The 26,103-nt window shown below is 39.5% G+C and overlaps 1 protein-coding gene across 2 annotated transcripts in view; it reads right to left on the bottom strand.

The window, feature by feature from the left end:
• Positions 1 to 5,635: 5,635 nt before the first annotated feature.
• plcb3 (phospholipase C, beta 3 (phosphatidylinositol-specific)) overlaps positions 5,636 to 26,103 on the bottom strand; it is a 72,314-nt gene continuing 51,846 nt past the window's right edge. For both annotated transcript variants that reach the window (XM_053629263.1, XM_053629264.1), the window contains 27 exons: positions 24,008 to 24,108; positions 21,728 to 21,894; positions 21,457 to 21,603; positions 20,364 to 20,521; positions 20,170 to 20,252; positions 18,426 to 18,510; positions 17,976 to 18,123; positions 17,602 to 17,703; positions 17,386 to 17,462; positions 16,234 to 16,330; positions 15,973 to 16,057; positions 15,718 to 15,842; positions 14,470 to 14,624; positions 14,196 to 14,357; positions 13,496 to 13,595; positions 13,048 to 13,152; positions 11,642 to 11,739; positions 11,406 to 11,532; positions 11,174 to 11,209; positions 10,958 to 11,067; positions 10,614 to 10,723; positions 10,374 to 10,533; positions 8,786 to 8,862; positions 8,517 to 8,606; positions 8,199 to 8,256; positions 7,267 to 7,353; positions 5,636 to 7,154 (listed from right to left, as the gene is read on the bottom strand). In XM_053629263.1, the coding sequence (XP_053485238.1) occupies positions 6,867 to 7,154; positions 7,267 to 7,353; positions 8,199 to 8,256; positions 8,517 to 8,606; positions 8,786 to 8,862; positions 10,374 to 10,533; positions 10,614 to 10,723; positions 10,958 to 11,067; positions 11,174 to 11,209; positions 11,406 to 11,532; positions 11,642 to 11,739; positions 13,048 to 13,152; positions 13,496 to 13,595; positions 14,196 to 14,357; positions 14,470 to 14,624; positions 15,718 to 15,842; positions 15,973 to 16,057; positions 16,234 to 16,330; positions 17,386 to 17,462; positions 17,602 to 17,703; positions 17,976 to 18,123; positions 18,426 to 18,510; positions 20,170 to 20,252; positions 20,364 to 20,521; positions 21,457 to 21,603; positions 21,728 to 21,894; positions 24,008 to 24,108 (3,138 nt within the window). In that variant the 3' untranslated portion in view covers positions 5,636 to 6,866. The remainder of the gene's footprint in view (positions 7,155 to 7,266; positions 7,354 to 8,198; positions 8,257 to 8,516; positions 8,607 to 8,785; positions 8,863 to 10,373; positions 10,534 to 10,613; positions 10,724 to 10,957; positions 11,068 to 11,173; positions 11,210 to 11,405; positions 11,533 to 11,641; positions 11,740 to 13,047; positions 13,153 to 13,495; positions 13,596 to 14,195; positions 14,358 to 14,469; positions 14,625 to 15,717; positions 15,843 to 15,972; positions 16,058 to 16,233; positions 16,331 to 17,385; positions 17,463 to 17,601; positions 17,704 to 17,975; positions 18,124 to 18,425; positions 18,511 to 20,169; positions 20,253 to 20,363; positions 20,522 to 21,456; positions 21,604 to 21,727; positions 21,895 to 24,007; positions 24,109 to 26,103) is intronic.

Genomic DNA, 26,103 nt, shown 5'->3' with positions numbered 1-26,103 from the left:
GACTCTCCTCTTCAGTTCACCTCACAGGTTTTCTATGGGTTTCAAGTTAGGGGACTGGGATGGCCATGGCAGGATCTTGATTTTGTGGTCATTAAACCATTTTTGTGTTGATTTTGATGTATGTTTTGGATCATTGTCCTGCTGGAAGATCCAACCACGCCCCATTTTAAGCTTTCTGGCAGAGGCCGTCAGGTTTTCATTTAATTTCTGTTGAAGATTATTAAACCTATTTCAAGCCATTTGTACTCATTTCAGGCTTGAAATAGTCTATTGTTCTATTTGCAGATAATTTTACTAATTTTAAGCATCGATTTCTAAAAAGAAGCACAATTATCTGCCAATAGAATAAAAAAATACAGGCTTGAAATGAGTAATAATGTCTAGTCATAGGTTTAATTATCTTATAATAAAAAATACCAGATAAATTAAACTATATTCAAGATATTTTCACTTGGTAAGGGGACATTCCATCTGAAATGGTCCAGTGCAGGTTGCTCGACTGTTTTTAAATGTTCCTTTTTTTTATTTGAGTATTGGCATTGCAAAAATCACCATTTGTAATTTTTTTTTTTAATTTTACTTGGTTTAACTACGATGATCTTTGATCTTTGTCAAAGATCTATGATCTTTGTCATAGCACACAACAAATTTTGGTTACACAGCTGTTTATGGAAACATCAATATCTCGGCTCAGGATGGGCCTAGCTCATTGGAACAAAAACTGATCTTTACAGCACAATGCAACGTGTGGGTATATGTATATAAACATTTTGCACATTCATGTTCCTTAGACTTAGAACTTAGGTCCAAATGTAATGTTCAAGATTGCTCACAGTTCCATTTTTAGGGTCAATTTATAATGGAAAGGGATTAAATCTCCATCTTATTTTTTAGGAGGTACCTAGGTAAGTATAGTGTGCAGTCAGAGCATTTCAGGTTTGAGACTTCTTTATTATTATTTTTATGGGGGTGAGAAAGTGCGCTTAAAAAAATCTCAGAACTTTTGGGTTGATTATCACTGCTGGGGGACCAGATACAAACCTGAAATTTTCACAGAAATTAGTCCTCTATAGTAGCATTCTGCTGTAAAATTTGTGATTTTCAGGTTGGAGGTAAACTCTGCAGGACAGTAGACCTCAAGGGCCAAATTTGAAGCACTAGCCTGATCTATCATGTTGATACAGGTCTACAGTTTGTAAGCGTGAATAGATTTTATCCAAATATAGTTTTACAGTGTTCAGTTAGGTGTTTTACAAATGAACAATGTCATAAAGAGAGCTATGGTGTTGTTTCTACTGTGATAAAAGCAGTAAGTGACTTCTGAGCCTAGATATTGTGGTTTCCGTAAACAGTTGTATAACCAAAATTTTGGTGATTTTACAATAGAGGCAATCACTCAAAAAAAATTATTATTGGACCACATGAGATGGAATGACCCTAATTTTTTTTTTTTGCAGTGCTGAAGGGAAACCTACAAGATTTCATAACTTAACTTTAGATTAAAAAAAAAGAAGTGAAACACGCAGTGAGTGCTAAATGTCTTGACAAAATTCGTTTTTTTTATTGAATGTACAGTTAAGTATATCATTTATCGAGGAAATAAAAATTACATCCAAAGTAATGATTTTCCCTTTCACAAGGCAAAGCAGTACGTTCTCTACATACAGTGTTTCAGTAGAAAGATACAGAACGAAAAGAATAATGGAAAGAGAGAGACAGTGGAAAAGCAGAAAAACATACCACATATACTTGGTTAAAGCTGCGACTTGAGGCGAAATAAAATTAGCCCTTGGCAAAGTGTTTATATTCACCATACAAGCTGAATATGCTGTGGCACTAAACTCCATATTTAGTAAATAAAAATAATTCCACAGTATTACTCAACCCCTGCTCTCTTTTTCAGACAAAGTAATCACTGGGCAAAATCAAAACTCAAATATTTACTTGCACACTGTACCGACTACTGTACCTGGATCTAAAGGATCGATATAAAAATCTGCTTGCAATATCTTTCTAATACAAACCCAATTCCAAAAAAGTTGGGACGCTGTGTAAAATGTAAATAAAACCAGAATGCAATGATTTGCAAAACTCATAAACTCATATGTTATTCACAGTAGAACATAGAAAACATATCAAACTTTTGTTTCTATGGAGTGAATGTATGGTTTAAAGAAAAAAAAAAAAGGTAATTTTGAATTTGATGGCCGCAACACGTCTCAAAAAATGTTTGGACGGAGGCAACAAAAGGCTGGAAAAGTAAGTGTTACTAAAAAAAAACAGCTGAAGGAACATTGTGCAACTAATTAGGTTAATTGACAACAGGTCAGTAACATGATTGGGTATAAAAAGAGTCTCTTAGAGAGGCAGAGTCTCTCAGAAGTAAGATGGGCAGAGGTTCATCAATCTACAATTTGTGGAACAATTTCAGAATAATGTTCCTCAACGTAAAATTGTGAAGACTATGAATATCTCATCATCTACAGTACATTCAGAGAATCTGGAGAAATCTCTGTGTGCAAGGAAGAGACAAGGGTGAAAATCAATATTGCATGCCCGTGATCTTTGGGCCCTCAGGCAGCACTGCATTAAAAACAGGCACGATTCTGTAATGGAAATCACTGCATGGGTTCAGAAACACCTCCAGAACTCAGTGTCTGTGAACACAGTTCACCATACCATCCACAAACGCTGGTTAATGCTCCATCATGCAAAGAAGAAGCCATATGTGAACATGATCCCGAAACACCGCCATCTTCTCTGGGCCAAAGCTCATTTAAAATGGACTGAGGCAAGGTGGAAAACTGTTCTGTGGTCAGACAAATCAAATTTTTTAATTATTTTTGGAAACCATGGATGGCATGTCTTCTAAACTAAAGAGGACTAAAGAGGAGAGGGACCATCCGGCTTTTTCTCAGCGCTCAGTTCAAAAGCCTGCATTTCTGATGGTATGGGGGTGCATTAGTGCCTATGGAATGGGCAGCTTGCACATCTGGAAAGGCACCATCAATGCTGAAATGTATATACAGGTTTTAGAGCAACATCTGCTTCCATCCCATCTTTACTTCTGAAAGACTCTGCCTCTCTAAGAGACTCTTTTTATACCCAGTCATGTTACTGACCTGTTGCCAATTAACATTCAGCTCTTTTTTTTTTTTAGTAACACTTACTTTTCCAGCTGGTTTTTTGCGACCATGAAATTCAAAATAACCTTATTTTTTTTCTTAGAATGGGACATTTACTCAGTTTAAACATGTGATATGTTTTTTATGTGTAATTGTGAATAACATATGGGTTTATGAGCTTTGCAAATCATTGCATTCTGTTATTATTTACATCTTACACAGCGCCCCAACTTTTTTGGAATTGGGGTTGTATGTAAAAGCTGTAAAAACCAAAGAGAACATAAAAGTGCACCAATAAGGACATGGGTAAATATGTAAATAGGAGTATGAATGATTTTAGGGAATTGTCCATAAAATATAAAAAGGTAAAAGATTTACAAGGTCCTCGCTTTGTAAGAAATACATGCTCACTTTAGTGTCACTAGCATAGTTAAATACAGAGGTGAGGTGAAGCGAGGACCAAGTTTAGAGGATGAATATCATCTGTGCCACGTACGACTTGAGATAAAATGTGTAAAATAATAAAAACAGATAGATGAGCATGTTCGGGTGCTCATATCGAGGTGTTTTTCTGCTTAGACAGACAGGCAGCAGACAACAGTTTAAGGGGTTAAGGAAATGATCAGCGTGTGTGTGGAAACTCGGGGACAAACCCTTAGATGTCCGACATCTTTGACATCCTATGAAGTTTCTAATCAGGTGTAAAACCACATTCACAAGAACTCACACAGACACGCAACTGATATTATCCTTAACCCCAACTCTAGTCAGTAGTAGAATACACATAAAACTACATACGTCTGATTAATACGATCCAGACACACTGTAATCATTGATATTTCACTAGTCTGACATAACGATACATGTCTAGACCATATCAGATACACAAATCAAACAGTCTTAAAAATCAACACGTACAACAATGATCCTCATCGTACATCATTAGACAGCACTTGACAAGAAGTACCATTGCTCCTGTTTAGAATTTTAAAGCTTTAAACACTCCATACTAACATAATAAAGACCTCAAGGTGGCCTGTAGAGCTCAAGCGCTCCACTGCATCCTCATACATTCTCTCTCACACATACACACCCACACACAGAGCGTACACTTTATATTCTTCAAAATTTACAACAAGCTTTTCCCCTCTCAGTGTGAGCTAGTAATGCCTGCACCGTCCCAACATTATTTACTCAACAATCATCCCAAATAAATGGTCCCGGTAATAGCTACTAACACTAACTGCGCACATTACCACTTAGAATCTCACACACTGCAAGGTCTGATCCTTCTCTCATAATGAAGTGTGGAAGCGCTCCATTAGGGCCCATATCACACTCAGACTGTCACTGCGTTACAGGAGCTCATTCGATTGTGATTAAAAAGCAATGGAGCAGCGTGTTTTTGACTTTGGTACAGTGGGTGGAGTGGAAGGGTCGGCCTAGAGAGCTCGCTGGAGCTCGGCCAACTGTCCACGAGTCAGAACGCATCCACGGTTTCTGCTAACCAAGAGAACAACACTGAGGACAAGAGGAAAAGGTGCAGGGATTTTAGGGAATGAGAGTGTGCTCACAGGTTGGAAACAGAGGATCAGGCTAGACAGACCATTTATTCTAGACTTTTGCTTTACTATGCAAGTGAAAAATATGTGCAAAGCATGACACATGTTGTAATCAACATCCATCCATCCATTTTCCATACCGCTTATCCTACACAGGGGAGCCTGGAGTCTGTCCCATGGAACTCCAGGCACAAGATGGGGGACACCCTGGACAGAGTACCAACCCATCACAGGGCACAATCACACACAGACTCACACACTACGGACAATTTGGAAATGCCAATCAGCCTACAATACATGTCGTTTGACTGGGGGAGGAAACCAGAGTACACGGAGGAAACCCCCGAAGCACAGGAAGAACATGCAAGCTCTGTGGACACAGGGTGGTGTCAGGGTTTGAACCTCTGGAGGTGCCAGGCAAATGCGCTAACCACTAAGCATATTGTAATCAACATATTGTTAGAAATCATTTTTGGCTAGCTTAAAATATCCAAAGGTTTTCCATAAGGATGTACCTATCCCATTTTTCATTTTCACATCAATTTCTAACCAATCTGATACTAGCATGCTCTAAGTAACCAAGCTGATTCTCTGGGCTGGGGTGGGGTGGGGTGGGGGGTGGGGGGAGAGTGAGGATCTGTTGCAATGTGATGTGAAACACAACAGGGCGTTATGGAGCACGATATAAATACGTGTGGAACAGATTGGGAACTATGTCAAATCCGATTCAACACTAATCGATAGGTTCAAGCTAGTGGCAGCCCCATGTGGGATTGATATATCCCTTCATTTCTAAAATACATCTGTTGAAGCTGCTATATTCTGCCTCCCTGCATTTGGAATTCTGTAGCCTACTGGCTTATTTTCCCCCCCATTCATAGTAAACAACCCCATTCCATCCAAAAGTGCAACTGTAATAAGTCGTCTGGCCGATCCAGAGCCCTCATTTATACGGGCCGACGAGGAAATCTGACCTGCCGTCTCTGGAGCCTCTTTGAATTGCCAGCGAGAAGAAGAAAGCATAATGAAGATGAACTACGGGTTCAGAAAAACCAGATCCCCATTTGAGACCCAACCTAAAATGCGAATACATTAAAAGTTCTAAAATAAAATGACTTGAACCCTATATACACATGTACTGCACGTTCATGTATGTACGGTAACATGGCTAAAACTGGCTACACCTGACCCCTCATACCACACACTCTTCTAGCTTCACATTCTATTAAACCAAGCACCAGGAATTAGCGAATTATTCAGAGTGTGAAGAGTTGACATGAACAACAGAAACAACGTCCAGTTTCCTGAACGGAAGTGGTTTTGGAAGTGCAGCGTATGGGATTGGCACACCAATTACTCACAGAATTAGAGCAGGGATTAGATTAAGCCACACCGCACACAGAGCTGTAGGGAAGGAGAGAGACATATATATGGAGTGATGGTGGGATAAAGGAGGACGGGGAGACAGGGGGAGGGGGAACTATGCATTACTGGAAAAAAACAAAAACAAAACAATATTCATCACATCCATAATCTTTCCCTTGCACCCCCGAGGCCCACCAAACACACACACACACACACACAAAATATCAATTACGGTGATGTGTTTCGGACGCTGCAGAAATATGCAGTGGGAATTAACTTTATAGTCCCGTAGGGAGGAGAGATGATGGCCTGGCTTATAGGATTGCCCATCTGTGCATTATTATGTAAACAAGTACCATTCAGATTACGCCCTGCGTCGTAGCTCCCAGTCACTAAACTCACGCCACCACTAAAGCCACACTGCCACCTGCTGGACAATGCGGAGCACTACAGTGAACGCTCCCATCTCCATCATATCATACCACAGAAATAAATAAGAGTCTCTCTTGTTTAAAAACAAAACAAACAACTTTCCCTCCATTCCACAAGTGCTTAACACAGACATGGTTTGCTTATATGCTTAAACATATTTTATGGTTAAAGCAAGAGAACAATCCAAAAGAACTTTGGTTAAAAGAAAAATAAGAAAAAAAAACAATAAAAAAAAAGATGCGGACTACAAAGGGGGTATGTGAAAAATAAAACATTACTGAAATCCTTTAAAAACATTTAAACACCTTTCAGTAATACTACTTCTATCACCGTAATCCAGTGAGAAAAATGGCATGATGAGACAGGAGTGATAAAGTAGGAGTTAGATGGCCGTGAGCTCCGATTCAGACGTGATGGTGCTGGAGGATGAGGAGTCGCCCAGCGAGGCTGTGCTGTTATCCAGGCTTGAGTTGTGATAGGGTGAGTTGAAAGGGGGTGTGCTGCAGTTGGAGGGTGGGCCCGAGCCAGCACTGTTGTGGTTGGATAGTTGGCCCAACAGGGCATCGCTGCGCAGGCCTTTGCTCTCTAGCTCGCCCTGCAGGTAGCGGCAGATCTCCTCAGGTAAGCGCTCGAGCTCGGCGTCGCAGTCGCGCTCCAGTCGTAGCCGGTGCTGCAGTGAGAAATACACTCGGCATGAGGGATGGAAATAAAGTAAACAATAAGTCAAAGAGGAGCGCGACAAGTGTGTGTGCGTGCATGAAAGAAGAGCAGGATGGACAGACCAGCGGTTGCTCCTCGTCTATTTTCTGTAAGAGCTCTCTCTGCTGGTTCTTCAGCTTCTCCTGCCGTTTCTCCTGAGTTTCATCCAACTGGAAGGAGAACATTTTTTTTATTAAAGTTGATATGCATGCAATGGTGCTGAAAAACTAGTCAAATTAAGACAGTGGAAGGAATTTATACAGTGGCGTGTAGTTGCCTTGAAACATTACTTTAGAACTTTTTGTGTAGCACGAGTGTTTGTCCGGCTTTAATCACTCGATACAGGATTTCGCTGTATGAAGTTTATCCTTACAATCCTGGAGGGACTGAATTTAACGCTGATTTATGCTTGTGGCATTCAATGTCTTGTGAATAATGACTGAATGGGGACTACTGAATGGTACTGTAGTTAATGCACAAGTTTCACAAAAGTGCTGCCACAGTGTTATTATACCATTCTGACCACATGTGCAATTAGGGATCTGTCAAGCATTAGTCAGGCATCACATTCAGATACCGCATAAATAAACAGACTGACCGTGTCCCTCAAATCTACACAAGAAACCAAATTAAGACAAAGAGCTAGCTAGGAAATAATTATTGGACTAAATAGGATTTGGAGAACATTAGCTTTTTCTTTCTTTCTTTCTTTTTTTTTTTTGCAATGTCATCAGTACCTTTTACATTTACAATTGTAAATGAGACCAAGTTTCAAGTCAATTAAACTTAAAGTTTAAAGTCACTTCATGTTAGTTTTCAGACTTTCATTTTTAAAAAAGGTATACTATACAAAACCAATATTTTGATATAAGAAACCCTGATATAAAATGTTTCCTCGATCACCCTACCCTACATACAGTATATTTATATCTGTGACAGCAAGGCTACATGGAGAGAGATGTGGTTCTACTTTGACAGGAGACTTCATTTGAAATATATGAAAAAAAACACTCACCTTGCGCAGTGAATTCACGGAGTCCTGGATATGCTTTTTATTTATCTCGTTCACTTCCCTTGAGACAGAGACAGAGACAGACAGAGAGAGAGAGATAGAGAGAGAGAGACTATTGATGGAGAGCAAGATACTGTCATGTGACCATGGCTCAGTCACCCTGCAAACCTTGCTTTCTGTGCTACTTTATATTTTTCCTAAGGAAAGATTTTAGGAGACAGTTGGATGAATGATATAATTAATCATTAGATATAATAGATAGAATATAAGCTGGTCTGAGGAAGGTGGAAGTGGAGTTGTTTACAGAGAGAATTTACTCACGACTCAGCCTTGTCTTTATCCCCCTTCTTGGCTTCAATAATGCTGTTCTGCCTTTTTCTGTCTAAAATCTTCTGCAACTCCTTCTTCTCTCTGGTGAGATGGAAAGGTGTTGAACACAGTTAAAGTTACACACACTAACAGAGAAGAGTGTGTGTGTGTGTGTGTGTGTGTGTGTGTGTGTGTGTGTGTGTGAGTGTGAGAGAGAGAGAGAGAGAGAGAGAGAGAGAGAGAGAGAGAGAAGATAGATGGGCGGAGGAGATGTGGCTTACTTGTCACATATGTCCTTGAGTTTCTTGATCTGGTTTATCTGGCAATCCTCAGCGACTACTTTTAGTTTCTTGAACGACTGTGAAGGAGCAAGACAAACACGGTTCAGTGTCATTCAATTAAATTCGTTTTTTTTTTTTAACACCCTGTAGTTTAGTATTTTTAATTCAAGTTTCAGATATATTTACAAAGAAAAATGGCTGACTTTTCATTTTATTCATTTGATCAATAAACATGTTGCTTCCACTAATAAAAGCACTTCTACTATATATGTGTAGCAGCATGGGGAATCTGTTAACATGATAAAACTTCTGAAAACTACAGGCTTAACTAAACTGAAATATATTGCTCTTTTGCATTTAACCAAAATTAATCAGATTACCTCTAAAAGCAAAAAGTGAGAAAAATACATTCATGAAGTATTACATGTACATTACAAAAATGCTTTATTACTTGAATCAGTTCACTGAGGCAATTTTCCAGATTACAAATTGTAGGTTTTTTTTGTCACCTATTATGCATGTAAAAGTTATATCTTCTAGAAAGGAATTACAATTATAAAAAAAAGTAAGTGGTTGGATTTACTCACTTAAACTACATACAAAAAATAAATCCATACATGTTTTGGGTGAAGTATCTTTTTAATTCTTTCTCTTGAAACCTAAAATTTAGAAAATAATGTGCAATTGCAAAATGTCTGAAACTACAACAGTGTTTCTTACTTTGAATGTGGAAAAAAAAAGTAAATATACGATTAGAGATGTCTAGTGTAGTTTTTTTTTTTTTTACTATGTAGGCGTGTTTCAGTACATGAATGCACTTACCACGGTTCCATTATTACATGTTGCCATACGGCAACAATTACATTTTACAATTTAACAGAATATTCGAAATATATAAACTTGTTTAAATGACAAAAAATAAATGTTCACTTATATCAGATAGCGTTGCATTTTTTTCCTTTATGTAATTTTACCTAAAGTTTAAAACATTTATCACATTTTGAGAGCCCTCCAATGATGACCTTCACCATGCCATGGGATTTCACAAAAGGAAGTGCAAACAGCACTTCTGGGTTACGTGACATGGCATTTTTTTTTGGTTATGTCAAAGTTAAAGCCCTCTTTGTTTTGTATTACTACCTCAATTTTTATTTTTTATAAAAAATGAATAAAAAATGATGCTGTCATTTGGCAACATCATGCAGTAAAGGGTTAAAAATTCGATACTGACTGCAGAACAGGAGCAGCACGGACCCACCATCCCTCAAGGTACAAGGAACACGTGCATCAAGACTCTTCTCTGTACTGGTACACCAGTGGTAGAATAAATTTGCCTGGCCGTCTGAATAACTGAGTCACTGGATGCCTTCAAATGAAGACTAAAAACCTATGTCTTCACGACGCACTTAAATTAGCACTTAGTTATTCTATTTTTTTTTTTAAATCCCATGACTAATTTGTTTTCTTTTCATGCTGTACTAACCTCCCCTAGTCTTAGTCGCTGACCTAGTGTACTATTATGATGATATGTTTCTGATAGAGACTGCAAAGCACTGTGTGTGTGTGTGTGTGTGTGTGTGTGTAGCACCTCTTCGAGATGAGCATATTTCTTTTCTCTTTCCAGCTGGTGTTGTTTCTTTCGCAGTTCAAGTAGCTCCTGCATCTGCCACTCTCTCAGTTGCACGGTCTGCTTTTCCAGCTCCACCTCCAGAGCACTCAGCTCAGTCCTCACAGACTCCTCAGGCTCACTGTCAACACACACAGTCAGTAAATAATGCATGAAGTACATACTGTGAACCCGCTTCCATTTTCTTTATTTCCCCCGTACTTTTTCTTCACGCTGAGCCGCAGCTTTTTCTCCACTTGACTCTTGCGTCTCTGTATGTCCAAGTTCAGCTGGTTGCATCTCATCTTCTGCTCCTTACTGAGGGCCCACACCTAACAGACACATACAATATACACATACAATGTGGTTGGACTTTAAAATCAGCAGAACAAGTTTTTTTACTGTTAGAATGCTATTCCTAATATTTAAATGTTATAAAGCAAAAAAAAAGCATATTGTTTAAGTCCACATGTTCCACTTTTAGACTCATTTCTATCAAAACACCAGTTGGCAGTTTTCCAGCTAAATGATCATTGTGTCCTGACATAGGAAAATTGTGTGTGTACCTTTTTGAGGTGCTTCTTGCGGAGCTCCTTCAGTTCTTTGCACTGTTTCTTCAACAACTTCACATAGGACTTGTGCTGCTTCAGCTCTTCAATGGACTGAGGCTCTACCACTGTAATACAAACGCACAAGTGCAAATTGAGAGAAATTTGGCCTGGTTCATCGCGCCGAGTTTGATGCTGTGAATGGTGATGGTGATGGTGATGATGATGCCCTACCTGTTAATATATTGAGGACCAGGTCTTCTTTCTGGGCTAAAGTATTACACACAGTGATAAGCAGGTCACTCAGTATACAAGCATGAGGGGAGATGGTATGTCATGTCAGACACGCCCACATATGTATACACACACACACCTCACAAAACATGGATTCATCTCAAAATATGTGACAGCAAATGAGCAGGCGCCAAGAGTTTTAATGTTACTGTGTTGTTGCTGTTTTTTTTACCTGGAGCAGTCAATACTTCAGCCACCGCAGGTGGGAGGGGCGCTGGAGGCAAAATGAACGTGCACTCAACATTAGGTGGAATGCTGAAATCCGGTTTCTCTCCTTCATCTGGCTTTACGTGGACTCGCTGCAAGAAAACACACACAGACACACACACACACACAGCAGATAAGACAGAGGACATGTTTCAATATTGGTTGATATTATAATAAAGTACATCAAATATTGCCACACACCTTATTGACCTCGTTGTTGTCCTCAATGAGAACAGCCAGCTGCCTCTCTCTCTGATCCAGCACATGCTTGATTGGATTGGTCAGAGCCTCGGCATACTCTAAACACACACAATAATAAGAAAGAGACCGTTTGTGTTATTCTGTACTCCACTGCATTGAATTTGGGAAGAACAACAATAATTTGCACAAATCCACTGTAATAAAGCTCTTACATCCACAAGGTTATGAACTAAGACAAGATGAGGTTCCAGAACATTTATTTTCCTGTGAATGCAAACTGCTGCAAACCTTAAAGATATATTACAAAATCCCTTATAAAATATTTACCAATATGCAGCAATATGTGAATTTTCTCCATGTATTCTACATATACATGTTTTGAAACGCTTTATATTCAGGCCTGTGTATGAATAAATGAAAATCATGCATAATCAAATGAATTGCAGCATAAAACAGCCGCTATGATTTATATATTACACATGACGTTATCATCGGATTGAACACATTTATAGGATTTAACACTATAAAATAACCTGAAATGTCAAACAAAAATGATTTTTATATTACAATTTTAAATTAGAATGTTATAAATATTAAAATGTAATAAAACAGTATTGCTTTCAAAATAACTGCTGAGTACTATGATCCATTTACTCACCCATACATGAAAGTGGTACTGGGAAGTAAGATATACCATATTGTGCAAAAGTCACATGCAGAGAAATGCTGTAGATCAAAAATGTCTCCAAAAATAATGCAATTAGATGTTTCTACATAAAAACAAACAAACTAAAGAGCAGTAAATGGTAATAAATGGAACAACGTCAATATTTGGTGTGACCCTTTCGTTTAAAAATAAAATGAGTAATATCGGGTACAATTAGTCCAGTTTTATAAGGAAATGAGCTTTATTTTTAGTTTTATTAAGTTTTATTTTATTAAGTTTTACTGAGCATCTTGCAGAACCAGTCACGGTTCTTCTGGAGACTTTGACTGTCACACTTGCTTCTTATTTTTGCAGTAAATCCCAGCAGCCTTCATTTTGTTTTTATCTGAAAAGTGTCTCTTACATAATCTGCTGCTTTCTTTACTAACATACAAACATTTTTAATTTTGTGCTGGAAAACTAATGTTTGGGAATCTAAAATGTTTTTGTACTGATTCGATAATGTAGAAGTCATAAAATAAAAGTCTATAACAAAGTTTGTACTAAACAAAAAACAATAGAGAGACTTTTGCACAGTACTGTACTGCAAAGTATGCTTATACCGTATAAGACATTTTAAATAAGCTACAAACAAGACAGAGAAACAGATACATAACTTCAGTAAAAATGGCCTGGAAAATGTAGATGACGTTTCCTGCTGGTGCTCATGGGATATGGGGTAAATGGAGTGCTGTCTTACCTTGGTGCTCATTGGGAATGTAGTCCTGAACTTCAGTGTATACAAAGAGAGAGGCTAGCAGGAGTGGCTGATTGAGCTCATTCTTCAGATTAATGTAATGGTATCCTGTAACACACACACACACGCAGAGTACACACAACTTCACTAAAAAAATCACAAAATATGGCCACAGTTAAGCATGTATATGTGTGTTTTTTGTGTGTAGAACGGATTACATGCCATTGAAAAACTCATTAACTTCTGCAAAACAAACGCTTTCCAGTTAAATGTCAATTTTTAAGCTCAAGATAATGTTTCTCCTCCAGGTGGTAATAGTGCCTGGACTACAGGAAATTGAGGAGGATTTTAGAGGCATGTGGGCATGTTACAGTTGTTTTCACCGCAACTCACTGCCAAGTTTTTGAAAGACTGGCTTTAGGCATGTATTTGTCGCAAACCTAGCACTGACCTGAACGTAAAGCCACCACTGGTAAGATTCGATGGCCTACGAACTTCCCATTCTCTTCAAAGACAGCTACTCTTAGTGATGCTAGTGTGGGCAACACCACCTACAGAGAGAGAGATAGAAAGAGAGAGAGACAGAGAGAGAGAAACACAGAGAGAGGGAGAAAGAGACAGACAGAGAGAGAGAGAAAGAGAGAGAGAGAGACAGAGAGAGAGGGACAGACAGAGGGAGAAAGAGACAAACAGACAGAGAGAGCGTGAGAGAGACAGAGAGAGAGAAAGAGGGAGAAAGAGAGAGAGGGAGAAAGAGACAGACAGAGAGAGAGAGAGAGCGAGAGAGATTAGATAATGTAGATTTTAACCTTCTAATGTAAAGGATCATACATTCTTGTGTAAAATTAATGTTGACTTTGAACAACATGGACAAAATCTAGCATAATGATTATATTGCTGTTTTAGAGCTTGGTTATGGAAAAAGGATTTGTTTGTTGCACAATATGAAGGCTTCACGATCGATTCATCACGATTCAGACTGCTCAGGACATGCAACCTATGCAAACTTTAGCAATCTACATATTGTAGACTTTTATGATTTGCAGTAATATAAACACCAACATTAACAAGGACATTTAACAAATGATATCTTGTACTGCTCTAATCCATAAGACATGTAAACATATGTACAATATCTGCACAGTAGTGACCTTAATAAAGACGAAAGGCTCTTCCTCCCAGACTGGGTCCATCGAGTTGTTATTAGAGGTTTTGGTGCGGTACTTCCTCTTGGTGTCAGTAGGCAGTCCAAACATGTCCACCTCAACATACACACCCACCTTCTTATCAGTCAGAAACTGACCGGACATAATCTAAATGTGCGAGAGACATCAAATACATATACAAATCAACACAAACATATAGTGACTCTGCATAATATTTGATGAACTACATAAACACAACACACACACACACACACACTACCTTGATCTTGACAGTGTTAGCCACGATGCCATCCACTATGTTCTCAGTGAAGGGGTCAAAGTGTTTGTCTGCGCGCCTCATGAACTCAGGCTTGAGCAGGTAGCCACTGCGGCCGTTATACTCAAACACACCCATGTTTAGCTGCATAGGCAGATCTGACGCAAACACACAAAAGACGCTTCATATAACAGCGTGTTCATCTTAATTCATAAGCTTGAACTTTGTGGCTTTTTAAATGCAAAGCACTTTACGAACCCTGGAACGAGTTAACAAACAAACATACTAACAAACATTCTAACTAACAAGCAAACCCATCCATGTGTTTTCTGTACCGCTTATCCTACACAGGGTCACGGGGAGCCTGGAGTCTGACTCAGGGGACTTGGGGCACAAGGCGGGGGACACCCTGGATGAGGTGCCAAGACTTGGACTCGAGTCCAATTATGCACGAACTCGGACTTGTCATGTGCACTCGGGTAAATCTGAACTTGAACTTGACACGGACTGACACATTTTTCCCGAGTACAGTCGAGTCTGCATCATGTGTAACATGAAAAGAAAGATAAAAAAATAAATAACAGCATAAACAGACATCCCACCTCTCGCGGAAGTTCCTGGAGTCTCCCGTATACCGACAGCGGCTCCCTGGTGACCGCAAATTCTACACAATATCCTGGAAATCGATTTGATTGAGAGCGAGCGAGAGACCAATAGGAGCAGAGAGTGAGTGATGAGAGTGAGAGAGTGACAGAGAGAGTATCCTGATTGGTCACTCTTTCTGCTAGCTAGACCTATCAGTTTTCTCTGTGGGTGGGCTTTAAAGTCGACCTCTCTCTCTCCCTCTCTTCAGTTCATCCATCAGTTCAGTATCACTGTAGTGTTATGCAAAAAATAAAAAAATCTTTCTTCACTTCATTCCAGACTACTCTCAAGTGTACCCCTGCGTCATAGGGGTCAAAAATAACAATCAGAAAAAGCATTCAAAAGTTTAACAATGACAACATCCCTCTATTTACACCTTGGCATAACATGGCTGAAATATGTTGGCTTTAATTAAATATAGCGGTGCATTAACTGAATTTTACAGACTAAAACCCTCTCACTGATGCACACAAACAAAAACTAGACTTCTAACACCTCCCTCTTACACAGCATCTTCAGCTTGTTACATACGAGTGTAAAAGTGTGTGATGTCCAGGTCCACTGGGTGCTTTACATAGATAGAGAGGGATCACGTCGATTACTCACCGAGAGTCTGGAAGTTTAGCGCCACCATCTGGCAGCCAACATTCCAGAAAAGCTGAGGCATGTAGTTACTGGAGTCCACGCGCGTGCCTTTGGGATAGATCCGACTCAACTGCTTCTTATTGTATCTGAACACACACAGTTCAGGAAAACCAAAACCACACGCTCACAGTGACATGGTGTCATGCACAAACAATGATCTTACACAAGACATTAGCTGAGTATGAGTAAATATACTATCACAAATGGAAAGGATACTCCACAAATTCAATGGGGGAATTCTTCAGTGTGTCCATGCCTTTGGTCTCCACAAAGGATGACATTTCAAAATACTTGTTCCTTTCTAACCACATAAAAAATTACAAATAAATAAGTATCATCAATAACAGTACAATACATACTACACCAGAGAGGAACTCTGACAACACAAGCACACACATTTATCAGGCTATAGTCAAGAATTAAGAACAAAAGCACACACACACACACACACACACACACACACGTGTCAATACTCACTGGTTGCTGCTTCGAAGGATTTGAATTTGACTGGTTCGATGTAGTTGACCAGTGTGGACATCTCTTCTGTAGCATTGACTTCACTGTATGCTGTTCCCTGCAGGACGGAAGAAGAAGAAGAAGAAGAAGAAGAAGAAGAGGAAAAGAGCAGACTGAGTGTGAATGATCCCAATGAATCAATTCAAATTCCACTTGATGCATCTGCCTCAATATTAACCCTCATGTTCATTACTGAGCAATGTTACTATTACAGGGAGAAAAGAACCCAAAACATTAATGCAGTAATATAAATATGACTTTTAAACATGATTAAAAAAAGTTTGTAGAGAAATTGAGCTGAGCACATAAAGTAGGGGATGTTATATTTAGCATTGGAAATGTGAAATGGGTCATTTGGACCCAAAGATAAACATCAAAAAAAAATGTAAAAATAACAATAATAAATGTTAAATAAAACTTTTTTCATGTTTGAAATGTAAAAAAATTAAATTACTTCAAAATAAACACACTTAACACTTCAGTGCCTATAAAACATGCTTTTTAGTGAACTGGACTGAATCAAATCATTACTAATTTACAAAAAATATCAGCCCGAAATTTCGATCTTCTAATTACGGTGAAGAGAAGCAGAGGAATGAAGACAGAGAAGGAAAAGAAAAAGAGGAGAGAGAGACAGAGAGAGAGGGAGAGAGAGAAAAAGAGAAGGGGGGGAGAGAAGGGGAGAGAGAGAGAGACGGGGGAGAGACACTGGGAGAAGGGGGAGAGAGAGAAAGAAAGAAAGAGAGAGAATGGGAGAGAGAGAGAGAAAGAGAGAAGTGGGGAGAATTTTTTTTAGAGAGAGAGAGAAGGAGAGAGAGAGACAGAGTGAGAGAAGGGGGAGAGAGAGAGAAAGAAAGAGAGAATGGGGAGAGAGAGAAGGGGGAGAGAGAGAGAATGGGAGAGAGAGACAAAGAGAGAAGGGGAAGAGAGAGAGAAAGAGAGAGAGAGAGAGTGTGAGAGAATGGGAGAGAGAGAGAAAGAGAGAGAAGGGGTGGAAGAGAGCGAGAGAAAGAGAGAGAGAGAAGGCGGAGAGAGAGAGAGAGAGAGAGAGAGAGAGAGAGAGAGAGAGAGAGTGAGAGAATGGGAGAGAGAGAGGTAATCGAGCTGATTTACCTCATCTGAATGGTGCTTTTTGGGGTCTGCCACTGGCTCTTCCTCCTCCTCGTCATCACTATCTCCATCGCCCCGATCTTCAACACAAGTAAACCAGCATTAAAAACTTCACATGAAAACACTATAAACAATGCATGCACGGCATAACGACACCACCCTGACATTAGTCTGCACAGTGACTGGTGGAGACTACATGTCAATCAAGTCCCAACCCACCAATGGACTTCCGCATGTCAATGTCTTTGCTCATCCTCTCTGCAAGCTTCTCGCCCCCATTGGACATGATCTGGCTTGTCTCCCCTTCAGGCAATGGCGCATCTAAACACAAATCTTATTATGCATGGATATGAAATGGATATATGACACAATCAGACAGAAAATGGGATTTATGAATAACAACCATTTCTGTAAATGAAATTTACATGGAAGCTTCTGACAGCAAACATGGAAATGGAAACGATAAAAGATTGGGACAGCGTATGGCTGAACAGCACAATGATCTGGATGCACTTTCTGAGTGAGAGTGAATCGTGAGACGTGTGAAGGAGAACTTTAACGTGATGTACTATCGCCCGAGTGCGTGCGCTCACCGTTAAGAGATGAGCCCTGCTCGTCTGCTCCCTCCTTGCGTCTGACACTGCCTCCGTTAGCTGTGCGGTAGTGATGCTTCTTCTTGTTCTTTATCAGGATTTTCCCCAACAGCTCCTGAGGACTGGGCAGCGGCTGACCTGGGACCAGCTGTAGCAAACCACATGCCAAACATCTTTATTACACTAGCCATGCTGAAAACTGATGCAATCAGCAAAGGACATAAATCTGCAAGGAACGTTGATCTGCAATCAATACTACAATGAACATTTCCTTATAACGTACTATTAGGGCAACATCATGAGCAATGAACAATAGAGAGGTAATCACATTCAGTCCATGACATTCAGCAGAATCATTACAGACCTGCAGAAGCAATGACAAAATGTTACCGCAACCAAAAATGCATGACTCGAGCTGGAAAGTTGCCCTGCCTTTCACCTGTCACTCACCGGGTATTTCTCTAAAGGATCGATGAGCAACGCGTCACCGAATATGGAACGACAGTATTCCGCCATCTTAGCCTGCTGCCGTGCGCTGATAATGAAGAAATCAGAGGGGCAGAGAAGTTAAAATGAGCTATGCTTGGTAGAAGCTTAGACAATAAAATGTATGACAGGAAGAGCGATATATTATTCAGTAGGACCATGTGACATAAAACACGATGGGGTGTGCAGATATCAGAAATTCATCAACGACCACCTAAAGTCATACAACAGCATATCCTGACTAGAGATCGACTGATAATCGGTGTTCCCAATATTTAAGCATTTTTCCATAATCAGATATCGGTTTTGTAATATCTGATCCACCGATAAATGGCGCCATCTTGTGGGCGTTTTTGAAAATTGCATGCAGGACTGCCATTGCAGCACTGTATCTGAGGAGAGACGGTCAACGGTGTGCACAGGTAAAGTAACAGTGCACTTTTTTTTAAACACTTGTTCAGATCCCACTATTTATTGGTATATAAATAAAAGGTTTTTTTTTTTTTTAATGTTTTGTATGCAAGGAGGAAGTGAAATTCACAAAATTGTTCTAAATAATACGGTTTGTTCAGTGGTGGTGTTATCATTGTGTCCAAACCAGAAGTAAAACAATAAATAAATATCAGTTCTGCATATCGGTTATCGGGCACATCAACATGCTAATAATCGGTATTGGTTATTCCATCCATCCATCCTCTACCGCTTACTCCTTTTCAGGGTCAGCCTATCCCAGGGAGCACCGGGCACAAGGCGGGGTACACCCTGGACAGGGTGCCAGTCCATCGCAGGGCACAATCACATACACATTCACACACCCATTCATACACTACGGACACTTTAGACATGCCAAGCAACCTACCATGCATGTCTTTGGACTGGGGGAGGAAACCGGAGTACCCGGAGGAAACCCCCGCAGCACGGGGAGAACATGCAAACTCCGCACACACGGGGCCACGGTGGAATCAAACCCCGGACCCTGGAGGTGTGATGCGAACATGCTAACCACTAAGTCACCATGCGCCCGGTATTGGTTATTTTAAAAATCAATATCGGTCGATCTCTAATCCTGACACAATAATTTAATTAATTAAACAATGACACATCAGACTTTTTTTTTTATTTTATTTTTTTTTTATAAATCTAACGTTGTGGAAAGTTCATAAGACAAGTTACTTCCTGTTATCACTTACATTATAGCAGCTATAATCAGTTGTTCCCTCATCAGCCCCTCTTTTTTCTCGCTTATGAAATTAATCAGACAAAAAAAAACGCAGCTTTTCATCTTACAAAGAAACAGCAACGTGCAAAATGCGGCATCTTGAAGACTTTCTCATGGTGGAAAAGTTTCTAACAGTTACAGTGCTGACACTGGAGACTCCTTCCATAAATGTGAAATAAATGTGGAAAACGTCCATATCAATGATTATACCTCAAATACAGCAAGTTCTGTAATCTTTTTAAAAGTGATAGATTAAGATTATGTGAATTAGCCATTGCTACAGAAACAATAAGGTATTAGAAGGAGTGCGAAACCTTTTCACCAATCAGATTTGAGAGCTCAAAACCATTGTGGTATAAGACAATATAATATCAATTTCATAATAATATCAATGCTACTTTTTTTTTTTTTTAAATATCAAGTCTGGCTGTTTCTGTAATTATTACACTCACACACGAACATACTGTAGAGCCTGAGAGTTACACTTACGAGTCGACATGATTCTCGAAGGACAGGATGAGGGGGTAAGGAGAGGTCTTAAAGGCACTCTCAGCAATGGCTTCAATCACCTCCTGCAGAGAAAGACAGAGTGGAAAGGGGAAAACGTCACCTACATGCAAACAAGTGAATATGGGACACAGTTGAAGAGAGATGAACAGAATGACTCGGGCAGATGGCTGCACCTTGAAGGGAATTTCGGTTGTCATGGTGAAGCCGTGTGTAATAATGGGCTCCTCATCAGGTGGACGACCTTTCCAGCAGTCCAGCTCGATACAACGGCACCCGGTGAGCAAAACCTGTCTGTACATCTCCACTGAGGACAGACCTGTTAACTGACCCACTGCACGCATGCACACACACAAATAAAAAAATGTAACACATCACCGTTTGAAGGATACTGGGTAGAAACTCACCACTGCAGCTTCACTGAGTTCTGTAATCACTCTCGTTGCATTTTAAAACTTAATCATACTGTAATTCATGCATTCCTACCAAGAAAACAGTTGTTGTTTTTTTTTCCAGAGAAAGTGCACAACTGGTTCACAAATAAAAGGAAAACAATGGCTATTTTGCAGAAACAATAATTAAAGACATGGAATTAAAATGGTTATAAGGACATCCAGTTTAGGGTGTCCCAAAAAAGTCTCTATACTCAGGGGGAAATGAACACCTTTTAGCATACACATACATACACATACACATATATATATATATATATATATATATATATATATATATATATATATATATATATATATATATATATATATTTATGTATGTATATTCCCAGATAGCCTATAAGAACGCCTTTGACAAAAGAAGAATGTATTGAAATGGTTCTCATGGCTGGATCAAGAAGCTGTCGCTAGTTATCGATGGACTATAATAGGAAACACGGCAAACACATCACACACGACACAGTTGCCAAACTTACTAACAAACTCATTAAGACTGGAAGTGTTATGGACCGACCGAGAAGTAGACGTCCACCAATATCCACTGATGAAGGCACAACCGATGGGGTGCTGGCAAACACAGTCCCCTATGTATGGAGACTTTTGGGACCTCGTGTACAATTATCTGAGAAAACGTCTGAGAAATATCCAAGAATCCCATCTGAGTTTTCCCACACTGGAGCCATGTCCACAAAGCAGCGCACTAGGTCAGAGTGCAAACGTTGTTCCCGAGCGGGTAGAGAATGCACTTTGTGGATTTTTGATGTTTGCAGGGAATCGTGAGTATGACGGTATTTCAGATTTAGGACGTTTTACAAACCTGTGAGGTAGGTGTTGTGCGAAGAGTTGATAAAATAATGAGACAGCGGCTGGGTCATATCGTCCATGATGTCGAACCTCTCGGAGGGAACCACTGCGTTTTCCTCTCCTCCCAGATATTTACTGAAACTCATTAGAGAGATCTGGTCTACACACACACACACACACACACACACACACACACACCATCATATTTAACATCAATTATCTCATTATGTTCCTCCCACTGTAACTCCTAATGTGTGTATGTGTGTATGTGTGTGTGTGTTTACCTCTTTCCAGCTGGCGGGCGTTAGCCTCGTATTTTTCCATGAGCTGTCGTACCTGCTCTCGCTTGAGCGGTGGGTAAAGCACCTCGTTCAGCCGCGAATCCCTTTGCTTACGGTTGATGAAGTCCAACATCTGATCCAGGGATAGAAAGGGCTTCCCTTTAGAGCCACTGTGCACGTGCACACACACACACACACACAAACACACTCTTGATTAGGCTCAGGAACAACACGGTGCAATAAATTTGACTTCATTTAATCATTGCATTGTTTTCTCTGGTTGTGTACCTGCACACGTCTGCAGTATGTGCATTGTACGTTGAGGTGAATCAATATCAGTATGTCCATGTGCTGAGACACTACCACAGTTTGTGTCACAGACATGAGATAAAAAAATGTGTCAGATGTGAATTGGCTTTGGGAGAAGACACACATGAGAGAGTCGTACTAAAGCGGTTCTTATGTAGTTTTATCAAATCTTCCAACGCTAGAGCAATGAAGTGAAATGTTTTGTGGTACTAATGCACCGTCTGAACCACACAACTACTTAAGCGCAAACAAATCCCTCTGAAAAAGTAGTCCCATCTCTAAAATGACAATCTACAGAGAAAAAGCTTCGTTTACAAATGTATGAAAAGTATACTACGGTTATGCCACGGCACTCTTAAACTGCTGCATCGGACTGTTCAGAAGTTATTAAGTAAATGTTCGGTTACAGTTCAGTTCTGACAATAGTACAGGCTCTAATTCAAATCACAGCTTTATATTAACTCTTAAATTATATTAATTATTAATTCATTATTAAAATATATTAATATATTTATATGTGCTCCTTAGAATATCTTAGCGTTTCTATAACAACTGATAATTCACAGGGGCATGTATGGTGGCCAATAAAAAGATTAAAATACATGCTGGTATTTAATACAGAGGAAAAAAAAAGTATAATTAGTTGATTTGGTGAGGTTTTCTGTAAAGAGACATTTATTTAAGATTTATGGAAGGACTCTTCAGTGTCAGTGCTGTGTAATGGTCAGTATGTTTTCCGCTACGGAGGAGTCTTCATAACAGAGGACGTCGCGGTTCCTCAGCAACATGACAAGCTGTGTTTTTTCTTATTAACGTCAAGAGACAGAAAAATGGAGGCTAGTGAGGGAAAACGTTTAAATCTACAGTCTCGTGCAAAAGTGCTGGAACAGCAGGCCAATTCTTTTGTTTTTGCTATACACTGAAAACATTTGTGTTTGTGATAAAAAAAAAAGGAATACGAGATGATAGATCAGAATTTCAGCTTTCGTTTCCTGATATCTACATCTAGATGTGTTAAACAACATGTAAAAAACACATTAAAAAACACCTTTAGTGGCAGAGCATCCAATTTTTAGGTATGCAAAAAGTATTGGAACAGATAGTCTTAAAGTAATCATCGATTTTCCCTTTTTTCTTAGCATCAAAATGCCTCGCTTTGCTCCCATAGACAGCTCTCTGGTCTTCATGTTGGTTTATCCTTTTTAACAACAAATGCAGTCTTCACAGGTGAAGCCCAGGTCTTAATCCAAGAGTAGACATTCAGAGCTATTAACTGTTCAATCAATTAATCAAACTACACAGGACAATCCATCTAACACAACACACCTGGGAAGCAAAAAAACACCCTTCAGTCATGTGTTCCAATATTTGTGATCACTTGAAAAAATGGGTGGGTTCAAACAAAAAGGTGCCATGTTCCAAGTTGTTTAACATGCCTAAATGTAATCATCAGGAAATAAAAGCTGAAATTCTGATCCATCATCCCATATTCATCTTTTGATCTCAAACCCAAATGTCTTCAATGTATTGGCAAAAAAAAACAAGAAAAAACTATTTTATATATCATAAGTGATAACAGGAAGGCAGATATTCCACAACATGAATTTTAACCACAAACTATATGATGTGCCATACTATAGTTGGCAAATTGCTGTGATTTCTGATTCATGAAAAAAGTGTTCTATGTATTGTAATAGAAAAATAAACAACTTCAGGGATATAATCCACACCACTCTGTCACTGACTATTTTGCCACAGAAGCAGGTTACACTGTTTTATTCCTTCCTTATTAACTTCCCCAGTCCAGGGAAATGTGTTGACGTTCTTGTGTGTGGTATTCACACACAATGTATGCTAGTCATGTGGTATACATCACTTAAAATGATCCCTTTTACATTTCATTACAGCTTACAATAAATAAATAAAATCTGAATTAAATGAGCGGAATATTCTCCTCCTCTGTCCATCACTCACAGCTGCACGAAGATGCGGTCGATCTCGGGCCTCACAGACAGGTTGTTCACGAAGCTCTGGAACTTTTCCCAGGTGAACTCCTCCAGCTTGATCCCGTCTGCCTGAGGGAGACAAAGCAAATAGCTTTTAAACGCTTTGATGGTGTAGAAAAGACTTGTACTTATACACTATTGCGGTCAGTGGATAAGCTCCAGTTTTGCAGTGGTCTAAATACAAAAAAATAAAATAATCACTTGATTCATCTGATCTAAGGTTTTCATGGGGCAATATCAAATCTTTAAAGGACAGGGGTTACCAGATTTCCATGAGGGCAATAATAACTTTCATAGTAATGGTCAATTCCTATGTCAGACTTAATTTGAACATTGAGGCTGTGTCTCAAATAATTCTCATACTACCCATCACATACAGTAGCATCTAGCAGCTGGAATTTTTAGATTATTAATCTCATGTTAAACATTTTTCACTAAACGGAACGTCATTGTGCTGTACTTTCTGTAACTGACAAGCACCAGAGCAGCCAAAACTTTTTGCTACCAATTTACGACTGTAGCGTAGCAATACTCTCGCTTGGTGCGTCAGCTATTTAAAAATATTCAGCAGCAGCCTCCACCCTTGACAGCTCCGGCCCTTTTTCTTAATCTACAAAAAGTATCGCACTTCATTATGTCATTTAGTATACCATCCAGGTATTACTAACACAACACATCTGTCCGAGTTGCCCTGTGTGAACACCCCACTAGTGCACAAAGAACAGCATTTGAGACTCAGCTTTATATTCATCCCTACACCAGGACTGTCCAATTAGCTGACCTGTGTGGCTGTAGCTTTTCATTCCAACCAAGCAGATGAAAACCCTCATACAAAAATAGACTAATGAATCAGGGTGGCATGAAAAATAAAAAGAGGCCTCACAGATACGTTTTGACACCCCTGCCCTGTAATTTCACCATAGTCTGATTTGAAATTCTGATGTGCACCAGCTGGGGGCAGTGTGCTACAGCTTAACGGCTTGCAGTAACCAGGCCGCCTGGACAATCTGAAACAAACCCCCTTGTTTTGTTGTTTATTTTATTGCCCCAGGTCACACTGTGAACAATTTGTGAACAAATCATCAGTTTCAAAAGAAGACATTCCTGTTTTTTCTGTAATCTTATACCAAAATGATTTCCTCCCCAACTCTACACATCAGCATTTAGTGGTGGCTTGAAGGGGGCAGTGGTGGCTTGACGGTTAAGGGTCTGGGTCACCGATCGGAAGCTGCCACTGTTGGGCCCTTGAGCAAAACCCTCCCTGCTCCAGGGGCGCCATATCATGGCTGATCCTGCGCTCTGACCCCAACTTCCTAACATGCTGGGATATGTGAAGAAAAGAGAATTTCCCTGTGCTATAATGTATATGTGACCAATAAAGTATCATTATCACTATAATTTACTCTATCACTATGCAGGTGCAGGTGGGAATATAATATAATCCAATATCATTCCACATCTTAAACCTCACGCTCCCTCCACCCCAGCGAACACTGAGCATACAGAATCGGTTTCATTTGGAAATACATCATGTAACGGTAAAAATGCATTATGTGTTTAAAAAACCCTTTTAATTCCACAGTGCTGCTGAATGTTCCATTCTGGCTGGTCAGTAGGATAGAAATGACTATACCCCTAAATCACAGGTGTATATATTAATGCTTTAGATCTAATAAGTTATTTTTCTATAGCAACAATTATGACTGCCTTGTATGGTGAACTCTCCACATAAACAGAAAAAAAAACCAAAAAAACATGTGATTGTTGGATATGGTGGAGTTTTCTGTGAGAAGACATTTATTTGCCATTTTTGGAAGGAGTCTCCAGTGTCAGCGCTTTGCAACAGTCAGAGGTAAAACCTCAACTTTAAAGTTTTAAGACATGGGAAAGTCATCAGGACATTTTTTTGGTAACATGACAAGCTGCATTTTGTTTTTGTTGATTAACTCTCCAAAAGAAGAAACAAAAATAGAGGCTGGTGAGTGAATGACTATTTATAGCTGTTTATAGTACACTGTAAGTGATAAACAACACTATAAATGAAAAAAAATGTATAGCGCCATT

This window comes from Ictalurus furcatus, chromosome 7, assembly GCF_023375685.1.
Source record: "Ictalurus furcatus strain D&B chromosome 7, Billie_1.0, whole genome shotgun sequence".
Classification (NCBI taxonomy): domain Eukaryota; kingdom Metazoa; phylum Chordata; class Actinopteri; order Siluriformes; family Ictaluridae; genus Ictalurus; species Ictalurus furcatus.
This window is presented reverse-complemented; position numbering and strand designations above follow the sequence as displayed.